The 18,054-nt window shown below is 45.3% G+C and overlaps 1 protein-coding gene across 11 annotated transcripts in view; it reads right to left on the bottom strand.

Moving 5' to 3' along the window:
• LOC127066028 (muscle calcium channel subunit alpha-1) overlaps positions 1 to 18,054 on the bottom strand; it is a 46,629-nt gene that overhangs the window by 25,465 nt on the left and 3,110 nt on the right. For all 11 annotated transcript variants that reach the window (XR_007782261.1, XR_007782260.1, XR_007782259.1 and 8 more), the window contains exons 2-15: positions 7,386 to 7,958; positions 6,574 to 6,679; positions 5,103 to 5,242; positions 4,221 to 4,327; positions 3,934 to 4,086; positions 2,758 to 2,954; positions 2,516 to 2,619; positions 1,371 to 1,534; positions 1,176 to 1,278; positions 932 to 1,077; positions 721 to 794; positions 496 to 647; positions 252 to 369; positions 93 to 185 (exon numbers count right to left, since the gene is read on the bottom strand). Coding sequence is in view for 8 of the 11 variants with exons in the window: in XM_050999229.1 (XP_050855186.1) it covers positions 93 to 185; positions 252 to 369; positions 496 to 647; positions 721 to 794; positions 932 to 1,077; positions 1,176 to 1,278; positions 1,371 to 1,534; positions 2,516 to 2,619; positions 2,758 to 2,954; positions 3,934 to 4,086; positions 4,221 to 4,327; positions 5,103 to 5,242; positions 6,574 to 6,679; positions 7,386 to 7,732 (2,004 nt within the window). In the remaining 3 variants the exon portion in view is untranslated. The remainder of the gene's footprint in view (positions 1 to 92; positions 186 to 251; positions 370 to 495; positions 648 to 720; positions 795 to 931; positions 1,078 to 1,175; positions 1,279 to 1,370; positions 1,535 to 2,515; positions 2,620 to 2,757; positions 2,955 to 3,933; positions 4,087 to 4,220; positions 4,328 to 5,102; positions 5,243 to 6,573; positions 6,680 to 7,385; positions 7,959 to 18,054) is intronic.

Below are 18,054 nucleotides of genomic sequence, written 5' to 3'. Positions count from 1 at the left end.
TTCGATTAAAATCGTGCTCGTGCGTAAGAACAGTTACGTTCCGGTGACGTTATCTCTTTTCTCTCGCGACACACGACGTATCTTTCTCTTACCTGAAAGACGGTGAGTAAGCTCTGCCAAAAACTATCGAAATTGTGCCGTGGTTTGTCCTGCAGATCGGCGAAATTAAACTTCCCACCGAAGACCTGTAAAGAGATCATTGATTTAGGAAAAATGGAAAAGGAGAGAGAGGGCGAAGATTAGAAACGTACCTGCATTCCTAAGAGTGCGAAAATTACGATGAAAAGGAAGAGCAGAAGCAAGAGAGAGGCGATCGATTGAATCGAATTCAACAAAGAAGCCACCAAGTTGGAGAGCGATCTCCAATATCTACAAAAGAATTCAATTTGATCCCTTTGATTTCCCGACGCGAATGACCGATTTAAATAATTCGACTTTGGAGAATGGAGTAGGAGGGTGACAACGAAATGATCAGACGTTCCAAACGGTACTTACTTTGTTACCTTGAATACTCTCAATAGTCTGACGCAACGGAGCACGGAAACTCCGAGAGGCGGCATTACGTTCGTGTTCGTAAGGATCATCTCGGTTATCGAGCCGATCACGACGAAACAATCGAAACGATTGAACAAAGAGACGAAGTAACCCTAGGAGAAGCGCGTGCGAGATATAAATATGAAAAGGACGAGTCATTTCGCGCTGGCTCAAGGAATATTTTACCTGAAATCCTAAACTGTACATCTTCAGTATCATCTCCATGGAGAAGAGAGCGATGAAAAACATGTTGGTGATCTCTGTAATTGAGAAACACAGCAAAAAAAAACAGAGAGAAAAAGAAAGGGCGGGAGAGAGAGAGGAAGATGGAGATAGAGAGAGAGAGAGAGAGAGTATTTTTTTTAAGCGAGGACTCTCCTCGCGCGTTCGGTTTTACCTTGAAAATCGTCCAACCAATGCGGTTGATTGTAATGCTCGGTCGCGAGAACTACGGTGTTTAAAAAAACGAGCACTATGATGAGCCAATAAAAGGCCTGCGACTTCACGGCTTTTCTACAGGCTCGTCGCAATCGTCGATTCACCCTGCAAATTCATCAAGGACGTTTTCTCTCTCGTTGCACGACTCTTCTGCGTGAAATTTGAAGAAACACGCGGTAGATGAAAACCTATCGAAGACGTACCTATCTAAATCTCGCTTCTTTCTCTTCCAAACAGGTTCCTGTTGGACCCCTTCCTCGTCGCCCTCCAATTGATCCGTGCTCTCCATTTCGTTTTGTTGTTTCGCTGGAAAACATAAGTCTTGCGGATGATTCGACGAAGAAAGAACGCACGAGGTAATCGCGTAACCTTTATAGGGAAACGTGAACCCCACTCACACTTTCCATCTTGCGTTTTGGGCTCGTCGGCTTCCGGCTCGATGTCCTCGGCTTGCGTTATCCAATCGAGATACCCTCTGAGGTCGTCCTCGATTTGCTGTTTCTCCCTGAGCTTGTGAAAGTCACCCCGAGCCTTCGCCTTTTCTCTTTCCTTCGAGAACTCGCTGTATCCGAGGTAAATGCATACGGATTGCGCCGTGATTAGAGGGATTCGAAAGGAAGATAATTGGGCCATCCGTACAAACGAAACGCGAACGACGTTGAGCGAACGCGCGAGCACGCTCTTGCTCTTGAAGTATTATCGAAAAGAGATCTGACAAAGTTCCTGGATCATTCACGAATTATCATTGGAATCGGAGGATACGATGAATTTGTAAGAAAAGCTCGTTCTCGCGTATATCCGGACTCGAGCGACGGGTAAAACGTAAAAAGGGAGGGAAAATAAACGCCTATCGTCGATATCGTTTTCACGCATCGATCGGCTCGTTTGCTTTGCCGATATGCAACGAAGTGTGTCGGTACCTAAAGAAAGAGATATTTATATCTCATCCCCAGTCGAGGATTACAAAACTCCCTCAGGACGGATACCGACGAGCGCGTACTTAAGAGATACCTACGCAGCCTATAATACACAAAAGAGGATCAAACTCGTTTAATGCATTCAACGTAGCGTCGTATTTCGACGTTACGTGCGTACGGATATCTACCATCGAATCGACCTATTGCTAATTAAATAATTTTACTAACTGCCAAGCACTCGCTTAATATCTTCTACGAATGTAAAAACACGAAACCCGATATCGGATTCAACGAGAAAACGCGGAATACACGGTATTCTGTTCTATGCATTGAGAATTATGGAGCGGAAAGGAAAAAAAAGAGAAAAGGAAGAGAACGGAGAAGACAACGCGGTAAAAGTTCGTCGATACTAGCTCGTACGGTTTCGTAAACAATGGTAGACGACGAGTGGCACTTTGAAAGTATTAAATACTCCGACGTAGATTTGAAATTCAACCTACGACCGCGCGTAAAAATACAATCGGCTTAATTTCCTTCCCATTATTTACAAAGTCCTATCTACTTTTGAAGGAAAGCAACGATTCGATTTCATCGCGCGAATCGAAATTCTTTCGTGCGGCACTTACCCGGACAACACACCGAGAATTAGATTCATCACGAAGAAGGCTCCGAGTATAACCATGGAAATAAAATAAATCCATTGCCAAGAACTTCCCATCGCATCTTCTATCTGCGAAAAAAGACGAGAGAAGAGAAAGAGAGGGGGAGGGGGAGGAGACAGATAGATAGATAAATGGAGAGAGAGAGAGAGAGAGAACGAATGGCACTCTCCTTCGTGAGAACGTTGCAATACCCGTTAAAAACTTACGTTGTAAAGTACTTCGGTCCAGCCCTCGAGAGTGATGCATTGAAAGACCGTGAGCATGGCCAAACCAAAATTATCGAAGTTTGTGATGCCATCGTTCGGACCTTCCCAAAATTGATTGCTGCAGTAGAAATCGGGTCCAAGGGTACTACACTGAAAACCCATAGGACCACAGGGAACTGGATCGCTCATTAGTTCGTCTACGAAGTAAAAAAGGAATTTCCGAATGCGTTAGACAATTTTCTCGATAAAGAGATGGCCGCGCGTAAAATTGCTAAAGTTTCTATGCTGTTCCAGCGTTATTTTCGATCGACATTATATATCAAAAATAGATCTATCGTTCGAGCAATCGAATATGGCGAATTTTTTTCTTCTCCCTTTCCTGCGCCAAAGTACTCGCTGAAAATCATAGTAAAAATGTGAATGCGTTGGATGTTTTTATCTCTATCCATCCATCCATCCATCCATCCATCTATCTATCTCTCCTTTCGACCATTAGCTAGACGATCGATCGTCGTTCCCTCCAGTACGAGCACGAACTCGCGATAAAATGATTTGGCAAGAACGCGGAAAACAACAGCTTCCCGTTTCATCTCCGATATCCACGACTCTTTCTATGCAACGCCTTCTTGAAATATTCCACGTAGAAATATATCGTCAGCGACGAATCTGTCGCACGCATATGGCTTTCTCATAAAGCAACCGTTTACCGAGAAGAAAAGATCTGACGCGTGTTAGCTCGTGAGCACGAGCCACGGATCTATCGCTAAGAATAATTAGACGGCGACTCGGTTTCGCTACTGGCTGAATCATATCTAAAATAGTGTCGCTTCGAAAACTGTGTTTCGAGGTTAAAACGAGAATTTCCTCGATTTCCTCGCCAAACTATCTTTTTTCCATTTGTTTCATCGAACGTTCGTGAGAGTTTCTCCAAAAGTTTTGCACTTTTTACACTGGCGCGCTTGCATAATTCCATTTCCGTCTCTCCGTTGGCGAAAAAAGATATTCGGTCGAGCTTATCGAGCGAACGTACATAGGTAACTCTCGCGGCAGTCTTTTTTCTTTTTTTTTCTTTTTTTTTCTTTTTTGTCGTTCTTTTTTTCTCCTTTTTTCCCCTTTTTCTTTCTTTCACTCGTCCAATCCTATTTCCTCGCTATTCAAAGATACCAAAGTCATTACCAGTTACGTTGTGTCTACACGTCTTGTGCATCTTCCCGGAAAAGAGCTCGAGGCCGATGATAGCGTAGATGATGATGACGAAGAGAACCAACAAGGCAATGTGCAAAAGCGGTATCATCGCTCTTAGAATGGAGTTCAGGACCACCTGAAGACCTGTTGATATCGAAGGACATTAAACGTGAGGCGCTTTGATCGCTTTCAATTTAATACAAGCGATACGCGTAGGTATGCATGCATGCAGGCGTATTCGCCAACGCTTTCGACGAACTCTCGAGATGCATTCTTACTTGGTACACCGGAAACCAGCCTGAGAGGTCGTAATACTCGGAAAGCCCTCAACGCCTTAACGTCGAATCCTTCTTTCATAAGCATCGCCAATACCGTGCTCATCATTCTACGAACAATAAAACATCGAGAAAGTTTACAATTCGACGATGTCGTAAAAGATTACCTTATCGATCGAAATGCTACGCGTGTTTTCTCGTACGGAGTTACTAAGACGGAACAGGTCGATACCGATACATGGAGAATCACGGTGATCTTGGAACTTGACGATTTGTAAAATCGAATATAAACGCTCTCTGCGACGTCAACGCGTTCGCAACGATATTTTTATCGTCACGAGCCTCTTAGATTTCATCTTTTACGACGTCATGAAAACTTTTCCCCCGTACCATAGATGACTGCAATCCGTCCTCGAGAAGCTCCACCGAGTTTTCCGATCGCAAACCTTCGATCGAGCGCGTATCGCGAATCGGTCCGATTCGACAATCCCATTCGCAAAAGCAAACCGATCGATCATTGATTACAGCGCGAAACGCAAAGACGCTTCGAATCGTTAGAGAACGTCGTGTCGTACGGTTCTAAGCGCCTAGCGAATAAAGGTATGTCTATTTTTACGTATCTTTTCGAGTCGACCCCGCGCATAAAGCACACACCGTCGTGCGCAACCTATCGATCGTTATCATGGTTGACCAATTAGATTAGAATCGATAATAAACGCTATTTCATTTCGTCCAATTCGAATCCGTATAAACGTTGACCGACCGGTCGACAACGAAGCTATCCGGATTATTTGCGATAATTATGGTCAATGTCGAACGTTCGTTATTGCGCGACGATGGAAATTTTAAAGCTTGTATTCAAAGAGGTACGATATAAAAACTCACCCTATTACGACTATCGTAAAGTCCAGCACGTTCCAGCCGTTTCGTAGATAAGCGCCCGGATGGGCGACGAATCCGTAGGCTATGATCTTCATTATGCACTCGGCCGTAAAAATGACGAGAAATACATATTCTATCTTTTCCTGAAATTCAAATATATCTCGTTCGCTCTTTAAATTTTTTTTTTTTTTTTATTTTATTTATCGAGAAAACGTCGATAATCCAGATCGATTTTAATCTCGTAACGGAAGAGGACGAGTCGTTAGCAAAATCGATTTTCCATTTTATCGTACGTACGAATCGCGTGTGACGTATTGATATCAGGAACACGTCACGTTACTTGCGAGGGTGTAAACATCCGTAACAGCCTACGCGTTCCAAGTATCAAGCTTTGTCGTATTACCCCAAGGATATAAAAGGCTATCGATTTTTCGATGGGAAGGAAGCGTTCTTAACCGTTAATCGCGTTTTCAAACGTTCCTGCCCATTAATAGGTATATAACAGCACGTGTGATATTTTTAATCTTTCGCATAGATACGCGCCTTTATAGCCGGCCGTAAAAAAGAAGGACTTATTTTAGTCGGTGAGCCGAGCTAATTAAGAGTAACAGGTATCTGAAGCGAAAGAAGGGAAAATTGCATTCTTAAAAGGCAGAATGCACAGCCGTCTCTGACAGCTCGCGCACAATACACGTCTTACGAGGTATGTACGCGAGGCGTACATACATATGTATCCATCCAGATGGATATGCGAGATACAAGGGACGCGGTAGACCCGCGTCTATTACGTTGGAAGAGGATTTGCTCTGAAACGTCGAGCGGCGGCTCGTCGACCGTCGTTGGAGCAATTACGCGACGCGACGCGACCGACGTCTCGCGTAATTCCTTTTTTTCTTTTTTGTTTCTTTTTGTTTTTTCTTTTTTTTTTTAAGGTTCCCTTCTCGCGTCGAACGCTAAACGCCGAACGATAATCCACCTTTTCGACGTATCCCACGGGAAGGAAGATAAGAAATATTGTTTTTATCTTTTGTCGTCGCCCCGACGTATCGCCGTAGACGCGTATTGTGCTTTCCAATTACGGTGCGGTAGGATGCACGCCGATGCCGACAAGATTGAACAATTATTGAACTTTCAGCTCGAGCGACTTTCGTGCCACGAACCCTGCCCTCTTGTAATCGATAACGCGCCACGTTGGAACGGTTCGACGAACGGAACTATCGTCGTCGTCGTCGTCGTCGTCGTAGTAATCATAGATCTCGATTTCTTTGTTTTTGGCTTCGTTTTTCCTTTTCGCTTTTCTTTTTCTCCTTTGTTTTTTCTATTTTATGTTTTTTTTGCGTCTCCTTCTTTTCTCATCCTCTCTCCGCTCTTCGCAGACCCGTATCTCGTTTCTCCCGGACGACCTTTATCCCGGCGATCGTAAAGGATCCGTTGAAGGAGTAGGTACCTAATCGACTTTACGACGAGTACTTACCAAATACTGGTTGGTCTGATTAGAATCACCGAACGGATACGGCGTGTAGAAGGCCAAGGCGATGCAATTTGCAAATATCGTCATCAAGATGAGCCATTCGAAGGGTCTGCGAGTAAAAGATTCTGATTAAGGAAAACGACGGTCACTTATCTTAATGAAGATTTTCTCCCCGTTGCGTACAGCCTCCCCGCGAGAGGCTCGGAAACGAAGGAATTCTTTTATTGGCCGTCCTAGAGAGCGGAGAATTTCGCTAGCTTATTTTTTCCATTCTTTCTTCGCGTCGCGTCGCCAAGGAAAATTCTATCTTGCGTACATGTATACCGACGCGAGGGAATATCTTAAAAACGTTCTCATAAATGCAGACGGTGCATCGTGGAAATGCGGTCAGGCATTTTCCACTGTAGGTGGCTATCTCCGTGGCTCGCAGCAGCCCCTTTCGAACGAAATTCATGGTCGTTCCGTTTCGCACCCACGCGCCATTGGACTCATTGCTTTCGCGAAATGCCCCGCGTAATGCGCGCTCTCGATGTCTTTTAATCGTCGTAGGATCCTTTCGCGAGAATTCCTTTCGTCGAGCACGATCCTTTCTCGTGCCGACGTTCCCTCCGCAACGTAACAACGAAGATCCACTCAACCAGATTATCAAGAGCGATGGGTACTACAGCGGAAGATTGCCACTGTTTCGCAACGGGGAAACGGGACGTCGCAAAATCTCGGAGGAAAACGGTCGTAATCGGTCTTCGCTTAATTTAGAAAGGTCGAAACCTTTCGGGAGATGGACCGACCGGAGCGACTGTAAAATCAAAGGATACTTCCATTCGACGACGCCGATGCAGAGCTTCCTTATGGGATTTTTGAGGGGCAGGCAAAAGAGAGCCCTGATAGGCCTGTCGGGTGGCGGTTTGCCAGCACGGCGGGCGGGCCTCTTGGTCGCGGCCTTGGGAGCAGCACCGGCCGGAGCGCCGGTAGAAGCACCGGTGGGACCGGCAGGGCCCGTCTGGGAACGAGCCTGATGAGGATCGACGACGGCCGACAGTCCGATCTGCTGGTGCTGCCCGGTGACGGGGGGGGTCGCGGTCGAGGGGGTCGCGGCCATCGGCTGGGAGCCCGGCAGCCCTGACGGAGCCAACGCCGAGCCCCCATCCCCCCCCGCGCTCATCGGTCGGTGGTGTCGAGCTCCGTGCTGCTTCTCCAGCCGAGATCGCTCCTTCTTCTTCTTCTCCTTCTCCTCCTCCTCCTGCTCCCGCTGCTCCTGCTGCTACTGCTTCGAGTACCCTCCTCGAGATACCGTCTGACCACCACGGCGGACTCAATGGCGCACCAACGGCTCACCCAGCACGCCGGCATGCTACGGCACTGGGCTCCTACGAACCTTCCTCCCTGACCTGTAACATACTTTTCCTTTTTTCCTTCTTTTCCAGAGAGAGAGAGAGAGAGAGAGACAGCGGGTATTTATTATTAACGCTTCCAAACAGTCGCAGAGAAAGAAAGGTATGTAGGTCTCGAGTCCACTCGAAACCACCGCACCTTATCTTTCTTATAGTATACATATTCATGCAAAGTGGTCCCTCGCGTACCACTCTAATTCGATCCAATCAACAGGTCACACAACGCGCTCCGTGTGTCCTACCTGCTTGAAGCGAGTGGAACTTGTTAAGAGAGGACTCTGCGAGAGAGGCGGAAATTCAACACGTGCCAAGAAATCGTGCACGACGCGAATAAAGTATTTCGAATCGACCGATTCGCTCCTGTATTCCCTGTACGTGCGCGGATCTCGCGAAGAAACTTTGTTTCATAGCCCTGTACAAGGACAAATTTTCTCGGAGCATTTTCAAAGACCCAAGAACGTAATTTCCGGCGGATATTACGATCGAGAAAAAACGATCTCCAGCCGAAGGCGAAAAACGGGACGTACGCGTTTAGGTTTCGTCGGGTTGGAAATTGCATTGGATTTGCGGTAGGTCTCCTATCGCTCGAGAGGAGTGATACGAGGGAAAGGGGGAAAAAATAAGGGAAATATCGAGGCCGCTAAAGGGTCAAACGACGCAATTACCCCTTTGAGACCTGCAAGAGCGCGAATTGAGCGAGCAAACGTAGCCGCGGCGAGTACAAGGCAATCTAACGGCTACGGCCTTTCTCGTAGCTCCACGTGACTCCTGGTATTAATCGAGACGCGGATGACCTTTTGATCGTTGCACCACCATACCCTTCGTGGAAGAATAATCTCTACTCTTGGAGGATAAATATAAACCAGTCGTTCGAATCGACGACGATCGAGCGTCGTAGGAATATTGAAACTAAAAAGTTGCGTGAGCTTCGATAGAAAACTCGTGAACGTTGTCGTTACGTGTGCCGAGCCTGGAAATGATGCCGAGCGGAAAATCGTACGGTTGATTTGACCCTTTCGAGTAAAATATCTCGTTGCGTAGGTCTGGGTCGAGCTCTCCGCGATCTTTTTCATTTCTCTCTCTCGGACAGGCGGATAGAGCGCTGCGTTCACCCGATAGAAATTTATTTAACAAGGAAAGGGCGCGTTTCTTTGACGAGTAAGGTTAGCCTCGCTCGCTCTATTTTCAAAGAACAATAGCGCGCGTCTCTTTCGTGCCAGCTTACCCGGACCCGATCTACCCCGATTCCTTTCTCCCCCTTGCGTTCCCGCCGCTCTTCCTCGCTGCTTTGTTTCTTCGATTCGCCGAACGACTATGCGGACATTTTATCGGGGAATTATGTAAAAGGTGGCTTCGTTAAGAATAATCGTGAAAAATGAATTTTCGCTTCTCCAACGTTTTTCAACGCGTCGCGTCGATACGAGGATTACGAGTCGACGATCAGGAAAAAAGCATTAGCGTCCGTGAAGACTATTTTTCATGGCCGTTGGACCGACGCGAGGGGTGCATCGATCATCGGTTAGACTTTTGCATCCGATTCGAGGAGGATGTGGCACAACAAGAGCGGCGCGTGGAGCCTCGCCGAATCCGGGGAGCTTGGGATTTATAGCCGTACCGTGTGCTATATTTAGTGAGCCCGAACTACTAGAATGCTCTACCTGCGAGCAAGCTTTTCGTACGTTCGAGCTTGCGTCGCGATGCGTGAACTTGGACTCGAACGAAATTCATCCAACGACAATGCGTCCGCTGCGTGTCCGTTTGCGTCTGCGTGCGCGCCCGTCCGCTTATTTATTCAACGAAATCGGCCGTTTTCCAAACTCGTTAATTGTTGTTACGTAGAGCATCGCCGCGATTCACTGACGCACTTACGGAAAATGTTTGTGAATCAGAATGGTAAAATAGAAAGTGGCGGCCGGTACGCGTCCGTACAAATTTATAGATAGCGATGAGAGTCACGACTCGTTAATGAATCATGCGCTTTTGTCGAAATTTCACTGGCGAGTAAAGCGGAGTACTCGGTTTTTTACTCGATGTCGGTGCGATGCAAACTTTTCGATCGTTCGCATCTAACGAGAAATAAATAAATATACGCAGATTCGTCGTTTCGCTCGAGCATCGTGCGTGCGAAAGAGAGAAAGCCTTTCGCAACGTTCGACGCGACGTTCGGACCTTCCACCCGTCGATTTCCTAATCATCTTTCGTTCAAACAACGATCATCCTGCCCGGTTAAAGGATACAAATGCGGAGCGTAACGATCGTTCTCCCTTACAAAGGCGATCGTCGCGAAGAATCGAGACTCTCGAAGTTGGAAAGTTTTAATTGGACCGAACGATGTAAGGGAAAAATCGCAAGGGGAGCGTAAAGAGTATGAAAGAGGAAAAAGGAAGAAAGATGAGAAAGAAAGAGAAAAAGGAGAAAAAACACACGCGCGCGGTATAAAAATCCAAAAGGATAGTCTCGTGCTTGACTGACAACGGCGTCGATGTCGATGAATAGATACAAAGAAGACGCGGCCACCGTTGTAAGATACATGCCGAGTGGTGCTAACGAGTTATATTTAGTTCGGCACTTTGCTTTCGAGCAAAGGCCGGACTCCCTGGTCCGGTTACCTGCTGCTCGTTCTTCGAGCACTCGAAGCGATCGAAGCGTTTCCCTTGCAAACTCGACGTATCCGCGCCTAGATAACCGAGTATCGCCTATAACGGCGAGCCACGTACGAGACAAGGCCTAAACGATAATAATCCATTTCGAGCCATTAACTTCGTTAAGGCTAATAAATAGAAATCGAACCGTCGATTAAGAGCACTACGCGATTGGTATTTCAGTTATCCAGAATCCCTGTCACATCTGTGATTGGTTCGCGCAAGAATTCCTGGTATCGACCGAGCGGTTTACCGTTAATTACGTCTTTCGAGCCTGATAATCTCGTTGATATCGATCCGAAATCGAAACGGAGTTGGACGATAAAAATCGAATTCCGAGCAACCTTGAAATTCTTCGACTCCCACTTTTGTTCGTTTCTCGTGAATGACACAAGGACGTATACCGTTTTAAATATGACTTTCTATTTTCGCTACGCTCCTTTTCCCATCTTCTCGCAACATCATCTCGCGCGTCTCGTCGTACGTTTACTCGAAGATATGCGACATCTTTGAAAACCGAAACACTCGATCTCTTCTTTTACCATTCTTCTCATTTTCGCCTCTTTCGAAGGATCTTTATTCGAGCGTAAACTCGGGACTTTTAATTTTATCGTCCGTTAACCCGCCTTTTGGAACTTTTCCTCGAGATATATAGCGTATTCCTTGGCCGTAACTACAGATACAATGTTCCGACGTTACTTCTTAACTTCTCTAAGAAAGCACGGAATCGTTCGTGAAATATGCAGTCACTCGACCTGGAGAGTCTCTTCTCAAACTCCTTTGCGAAGATGAGTTTCGAACCGAACGGTGGAACTGTTTGAAAATCGAAATACGGTTTATATCCACGTAAAATCTTGATTTATTTCGACTTGAAAACGGGAGGTTAAAAAGAGAACTGTATGGAAAGAAAATGGAGACGAGAAAAATAGAAGCACGAAAAATCTATTTCGCCCTAATGCTCAACGATACATCTTTTTCTCGCGAGAAAAATCGAAGCAAAAATTTCCAAACTCGCGGACGAATTTACTTCGTGCCTCGTAGATTCCGCTGTTTGCTTTACCGCGAAACTCGTCGATCCCGTCGACCAAGGATGATTTATAAAGAAGAAAAGAAACGCCGTTTGTAAGGTATTTATCGTAAGATCGCAAAGGCGTTTGAATTCGTCGGAAGAACGCGTGCTGTTTCGCGTTTTCTTCGATATCGACAAAATTTGAAAAGAACTCTTTTGAGCACGCTCTCGAGATATTTTCGAAATAACGTTGCTCTCGATCTTTCGATCGGACGTCATAGACGTAAATAAAAGTCCGTGCGAGACGCAACCCTTTGTGCTTGCATTGTGAAATATTCGTTTCTGCTCGCTTCCAGGCAAAAATTCAAAGCCATCCCAAATGCGATAACGAAATGTTATTTCAATTCGTATTCCCTGTCGATTACGCGTAAAGGCAAGCTCGTCGGCTTTACAATTAAAAAATCGAAATAGTACGCTCGAATGTCGATTCGTCGAGCTCGTTTGAAAAGCACACCGTGTCTGAATCCGTTCCACTTATTGTCAGCGGGAGCGAGAGCGAGTACCTATCCGCCAACGCCTCGCGCTTTTTCAATGGAAATGACAGAGAAGCGATGCGAACGCGAGGGATGTATCGAATATACCCAAGCGTACGTGTACCTAAGAAAGGAGGAGGAAGAAATGACACGAACAGAGAGAGAGAGAGAGGTAGGGGATAAGGAGGTGAAGAAAAAACGTAAAAATATTTCAAACTCTGGGTCACGAAGACGGGACTAATCGGGACCGAAGCTCCTTCGCAAAACTGCAGAATGAGCGTTTTACTCGTTGAAGAGACACTTGAAGGCGCACGTCGGTACCTCTCGTCGTTACGAGTGGAAGATGACCTTAGGAGTTAAAACGACGATGACGATACAATAGCAAGGACAACGATCACACCCTTTCCAGATCGAGGGAGCCTGGCATAAATACTGCGTGCAGGAAAGAGATAGAGAAAGTTTCCTCGTGACGTTGGGTCGCGAGAGTGATTTTAACGATAGCGCGAGTCAAAGAAATTATCGATTCTCTCGGGTACGACAGAGGCATGTAAATATCTTTTCATCTCTGAACGAGACGAGGAGGTAGAGAAGGAGGAGCGAGGCTTTCTCGAGGATGTGTCGTGAAACAAACACTTTCGGAGAATATCAGTCGTAAAAAAATTCAAATGGAAGGAGAGACGATACGAATAGATACGCAAAACTATTAAAGCAAAAGTCGTAAAGATAAATCGTTACCTTACGGGTTAGTATATATTACATTGTAAAACGTACGGGGAGGATCTTACTTCGACTCGACATAAAAACCAAGCACATTCGCTGGCCGATGAGATGCGATTGAAAAATCTTCAAAGCAGGCGCGTAGTACGTGGATGATTCCTAGATATATACGCATCGCACATACGTATGTATATATATATACATGTACGACGTAGATACACATAGATGAAAAGTAAAGAAGGGTCTCCGGTTTTTTCTCCTCCACTTCCGACGGGGATTCGAATAAGTTGGCGAAAAATGTCAGCCGCATTATCCGAGTTACGAGTACCATTGCTCGGCTCTTCGTCACCCCATCGAGCATCCCCTAACCTTCTCTTCTATTCTGTTTGTTTCTGCCTTTCGTCTCCTCTTCCGATCTCTTTCTTTCCTCGCTAATCCTCCGACTATCTTTTCTTTTCTTCCCTCGTGACTCTCAGACAATCTCTCGTCTTTCACCGTTATCAATGGAGGATGATTCTTCGACCTTTTCGCCTTTCATCCCTCCCCCTACTTTATTTCATCTACCTTATTCCACCATTATCCCTCGTCTCGGAAACGATAACACGGCGCTTGTGGTAGAAAAACCAGTCACCCTTCTACGACTTTGAAGCTTTTCGAAAGACCAAACGAAAAGCACGATTCCGTTTGGCTCAATCGTTTAACCATTTTAAATCTACCAAGTAGTTATACTTTGGAAAAATCCACGTGGGACATGTGTGCGAGAATTGTCTGATCTTTTCTGTCCCCCTCTCCTTCTCTCTCTCTCTTTTCCTCCCTTTATACAACACCGCCCTGGTAAGGGCGGTTGTCAACCCCCTCGAACCATCGCGGTCGACCTACTTTCGTCCGAGTATCTCGAACGATAAGAAAGCAACTTTCGTCATTCTGCCGCTACGAATGTCGCTGATATCGTAAAGGTCAATTCGTTCGGCGCCTTTTCTCCATTTCCCTTCTTCTATTTTTTCCCTCTTCTTCTTCTTTTACAAATACGACGCACGCGGTAGGATGATGCAGTAGCGGCGGAAAGGAGAGGCGTTTATTCGACAAGTTTTCCAATATATTCGGAAAGCGAGAGTCCAATGGAAACTTTCGAAAATCCGCTTAGTAGAACGAGACGACGGCAAATTATTATCGGCCCGATTATCTTTGTCTTCTGATGGAGATAAAGAGAAACAGAGAGGGAGAGAGAAAGAACCTGTCTTCCGATTACCGTAGATCGATATCTTTGCGATGAAATCTCGAGAGGCTCATGGAAACAGGCTGTCATGGAACCAAAGGAAACGCTATTTCCTTGGTGTTAAAACAGTAAAGCAGATACTCGAACGGTATTGGTATTCGAGGCATTCTGAGATCGGAATATGAACGTTAGATCGATGACATCTTTAACGTCGAACGGATTCTAATAAACAATAAAGCGATGGGACAGACCGTTAGAATTCATTTTTTTCTCTATTTTTCTTCTTTCTACCTCTGCTAATAATTCACTAAAGAAGGAACCAAAGTCTTGCTTCGTTTTCATGGAAAATGCATCGGCGAAAAGAGGATTTTCTGTAGCAAACGTTGAAAGATTTATCAATCTTTTCAATTTGGGATAAAGATATTTCTCCTCGGAGGAAGCATAGTCCTCGAAAGTGGATCAAAGAAAGAGACCTTACGAATCGGGAGTAGGAATTTGAACGTAGTTAAGATGGGATTAAATAAATTACATTGGAAGGAGCGATTCGATAATGGGGGTCTCGTCGTTTTTTCTCCTTGTTTCCCTTTTTTGATACGAGAGAATGCGAAAAAACGAGACTTTTATGGATAAACGAAATGCAGCGTGAACGAATCGTTTTTTCGTTACGCGCAAAGAATTTTCTTTACGAGCGTACGCGTTTGTATATAAATTCAAGCTATTCGAAAGAAACAATGGTGATGTACTTTTATGCGGAGGAAAGAAAATAATAGAGATATGAATATTTTTCCCGGAAGAGGATATGGAAGGAGTACGTATGCACTTACGAGAAGGCCGACGTGGAACTCCGAGCGAACGGTTAATTCAAGAAACTTTTATATAGAAAAATCGTCGGAAGGAGGGAAAAAGGAAGAAAGAAAGAGAAAAACGTAAACAATGGCCCGGCGTCTCTCGCGAAGTTTTCCTTTCGTCCCTAAATCGTTTTCCTCGGCTTTTGGCTAGGTTAAAAGTATCGTTCCTTTTAGCCCGATGAGTAGTTGCGTATTCGCCGCTGCTTTTTACGCGATTCTTAACATCGAGAGAAACGATAAATTTTCATTATCTTTTAAAAAGCTTTAGTACCTCGCCCTCTCTGAGCTCGCAAGACCCACTTTGTTACGGAAGCGCGTATCGACTTACTCCTCGACCTATCCTATCGTAAAACGTGACAACGACTCGGAGAAACGATTATCTCGAACGCGTATGTAGAATTCGGTGTAGCGTGTCTCGAGTTGTATCGGTTCGACTGCCTGAAAGCTTTCCACCAACGGCAGCCCCACGTATCCATTTTTTTTTCGCAGTTCGATTCGAAACTCGATGCATTGTTTCGCGATGTACCGACTTTTTCCATTATATTCTTGCCTTTCCTTTCTTTCTTTTTTTGTTTTTATATCTTTTGTTTCTTTAGTTTACATTCGTTTAAAGCCCAACAGACGCGCGCAATAGGTTACACGTAGAGATAGGACGTATATTTAACGAAACAGGTATCGTTGTGTCGACTCGAGAAACGTCGGCGAACAGCGGTTCTTGCAATTTGCCTTTGTCTTTCTCAAAAGTCACGACGGTAGCGATCCAACCGATGAATCCTATTTGCAAGAGAGCCACGAGACTTCGCTGGCGCCATGTCTATTATTTCGCTCGAATTCGAGGTCAGCATCATTTCGCTTTTATCAGAGGCGGGAGAGTTGGCCTGTAACGGCCTAAATCGTGTATCGTTTCTCATCGAATCTTCGGCAAAACGAACGATCGAAGGTATTTAAGCGAGTTACCGGAATCTACGGGATATCGGATAGGTAGATAATACGGTACAACACTGTACGTTGCGTTGATTCGCGTACGCAAAACTCGCATCTTGATTTAGCCTGCCGATACTAATATGTCCTGGTTTTAGCCGACGTTGTGATTGACGTTGAAATTAACGGAAACGTAAATCACTTTGGTGCGCTTATCGAGCTGCGTAACGGCTCGTGGCCGAAACAGAAACGAAACGTTTTAAACGTGTATGGCGTTTCGAGCGAATCGTTTGACGAACTATGCGCTTAGAATATCGGGTTAATTGGAGTGATTTTTATATTTAATCAACTAGGATCGCGTTCTAACCGGGACACCTTTTGAAAATGTACTTTCGAAACGACCGATAAACGTTATAATCGCATAACTCGAGACCGGTATAAAATAACATGGAATATTTGAAAACACAACATTTGTATAAACGCGTATGATGTAGGTATGCGTTTCTCGTCACCCCATTGTAACACAACGTTCTGCCGCGTCGCAAGATCGAAAATGAAGCCCGAACCCCCGAGGGATGAAATGTCAAAGAGCGCACTTATAAATACACCGAAATCGTGCGCTTATTTATAATACCCTCGAACGAAAGTCGAGAGAATCGATCTATCCTTCCGATCGCCGGCGCGTATATACGAAAAGGAACGAGGCGCGCGTAAGATATCGCGATTTTTCATGGATAATGGGTCTCGTGGGCTCTCCCGGTTTTGCATCTATACATAAATATGTACATATACGATATATACCGCGTGTATAAGAGCTATACCGAGAGAGCAAGGATGCACGTTAATTCAACGTGTTTTGTGCGATAAAAGATATTGATCGGTAAGTTTCCATCCATGAGGCAGAAGGAGGGGGAGGAGGAGGAGGAGGAGGGAGATGAGTCGAAGTCGGTCGTACGGAGCGCTTGGACATAAAAATCTCTTCTTGCACGGCAATAAGTTTCCTTGGAGTTTGCTCTACGTTCGACTAGCCGTGAGAACGACTTTTCGTTTCTTCGAGGTTACCTCGACGACGATAAGAAAGAACGATACCATTTTAAGGCAAATCAAAGTCAATTTTCAACGTGTGTGTATATGTATGTATATATATATATCTCTATCTTTCTCCAGTCTATCCGATCACCGGTCGTTTTACTTCGCACGACTAGTTTCGTCGATATCGAATATCATTAGCCTGAATATCGCGCAAACACGCTCGACCGAACCTAAGCTTTTGTTTCTCTGAACGTATGAAAGAGGTAGAGATGGCTCCGATAATGCATATGTGCGAGAGAAAGAGAAACGAGCAGTTTTTTCGTTGGACCTAGCCGAGTGCCAAGCACGCCTGAAAATATTCTATTATTGCGGATCCGACGGCTGGCAAAGGGAAAAGAAATAGGCTGTTTTTTTACTGAGCGAACAGTCGCCAGTGTCGACTCGGAATTAACTAGCTATCGCCGGAGTTACTAACTCGAATGATTTAGCGAAGTTCGATTAAAAGTCACACTTTCTTTCTAAAAGAATAGAAAGTAATGCGAACGAGCGTCGTTGGAATCAACGTTTCACGACGTCGAGAGAGGACTTTCGTTAAAGTTCATCGCACGTATTACCCGGTAAATCCCGCGCATTCCGTACCGCAAATCCTTCGTTCTTGGCAAAGCTGTCGGACCAACGAATACGTTAAGCGACTTTTCGGAGCGGTCGAAAGCCTTACGATGAAATACGGAGCAAAGCAGTCTCCTACATAGTTTATCTTTTACGTTTCTCTCTCTCTCTCTCTCTCTCCCTCTTTTATTCTTTTCTCAATACACGCTCTCTCTCTCTCTCCCTCTTTCTTTTTCGAAACCCGTCGGCTTTTCTACGAGCTCTCGTATATTTATTTTATCGCGATCCACATTCGCATACGCACGAATAGGAAGAAGCAACGAAGGAAGAAAAAGACGTTCGTTAAATTTATCGTAGAACGTGAGCGAGAAGAAAGTTGAACGGGAAGGTAAAGCTGCCGGAAGAGTAAAACAGACTCCGGTTTGGGCCTCGGTATTCCTCTTCTTGGGCCATACGAGGACGGAATTAGGTCGACCACCCACCCTCCGAATCTCTTGTTTCCGTCGAGCTCTTCGCGTTATCTGTTTTATCGCGTTGCACGTGCTCGAATCAATAATTTCGGTCGA

This window comes from Vespula vulgaris, chromosome 9, assembly GCF_905475345.1.
Source record: "Vespula vulgaris chromosome 9, iyVesVulg1.1, whole genome shotgun sequence".
NCBI classification, from domain to species: domain Eukaryota; kingdom Metazoa; phylum Arthropoda; class Insecta; order Hymenoptera; family Vespidae; genus Vespula; species Vespula vulgaris.
Note: the sequence above shows the minus strand (reverse complement) of the source record. Positions and strands in the feature narration are given on the sequence as shown.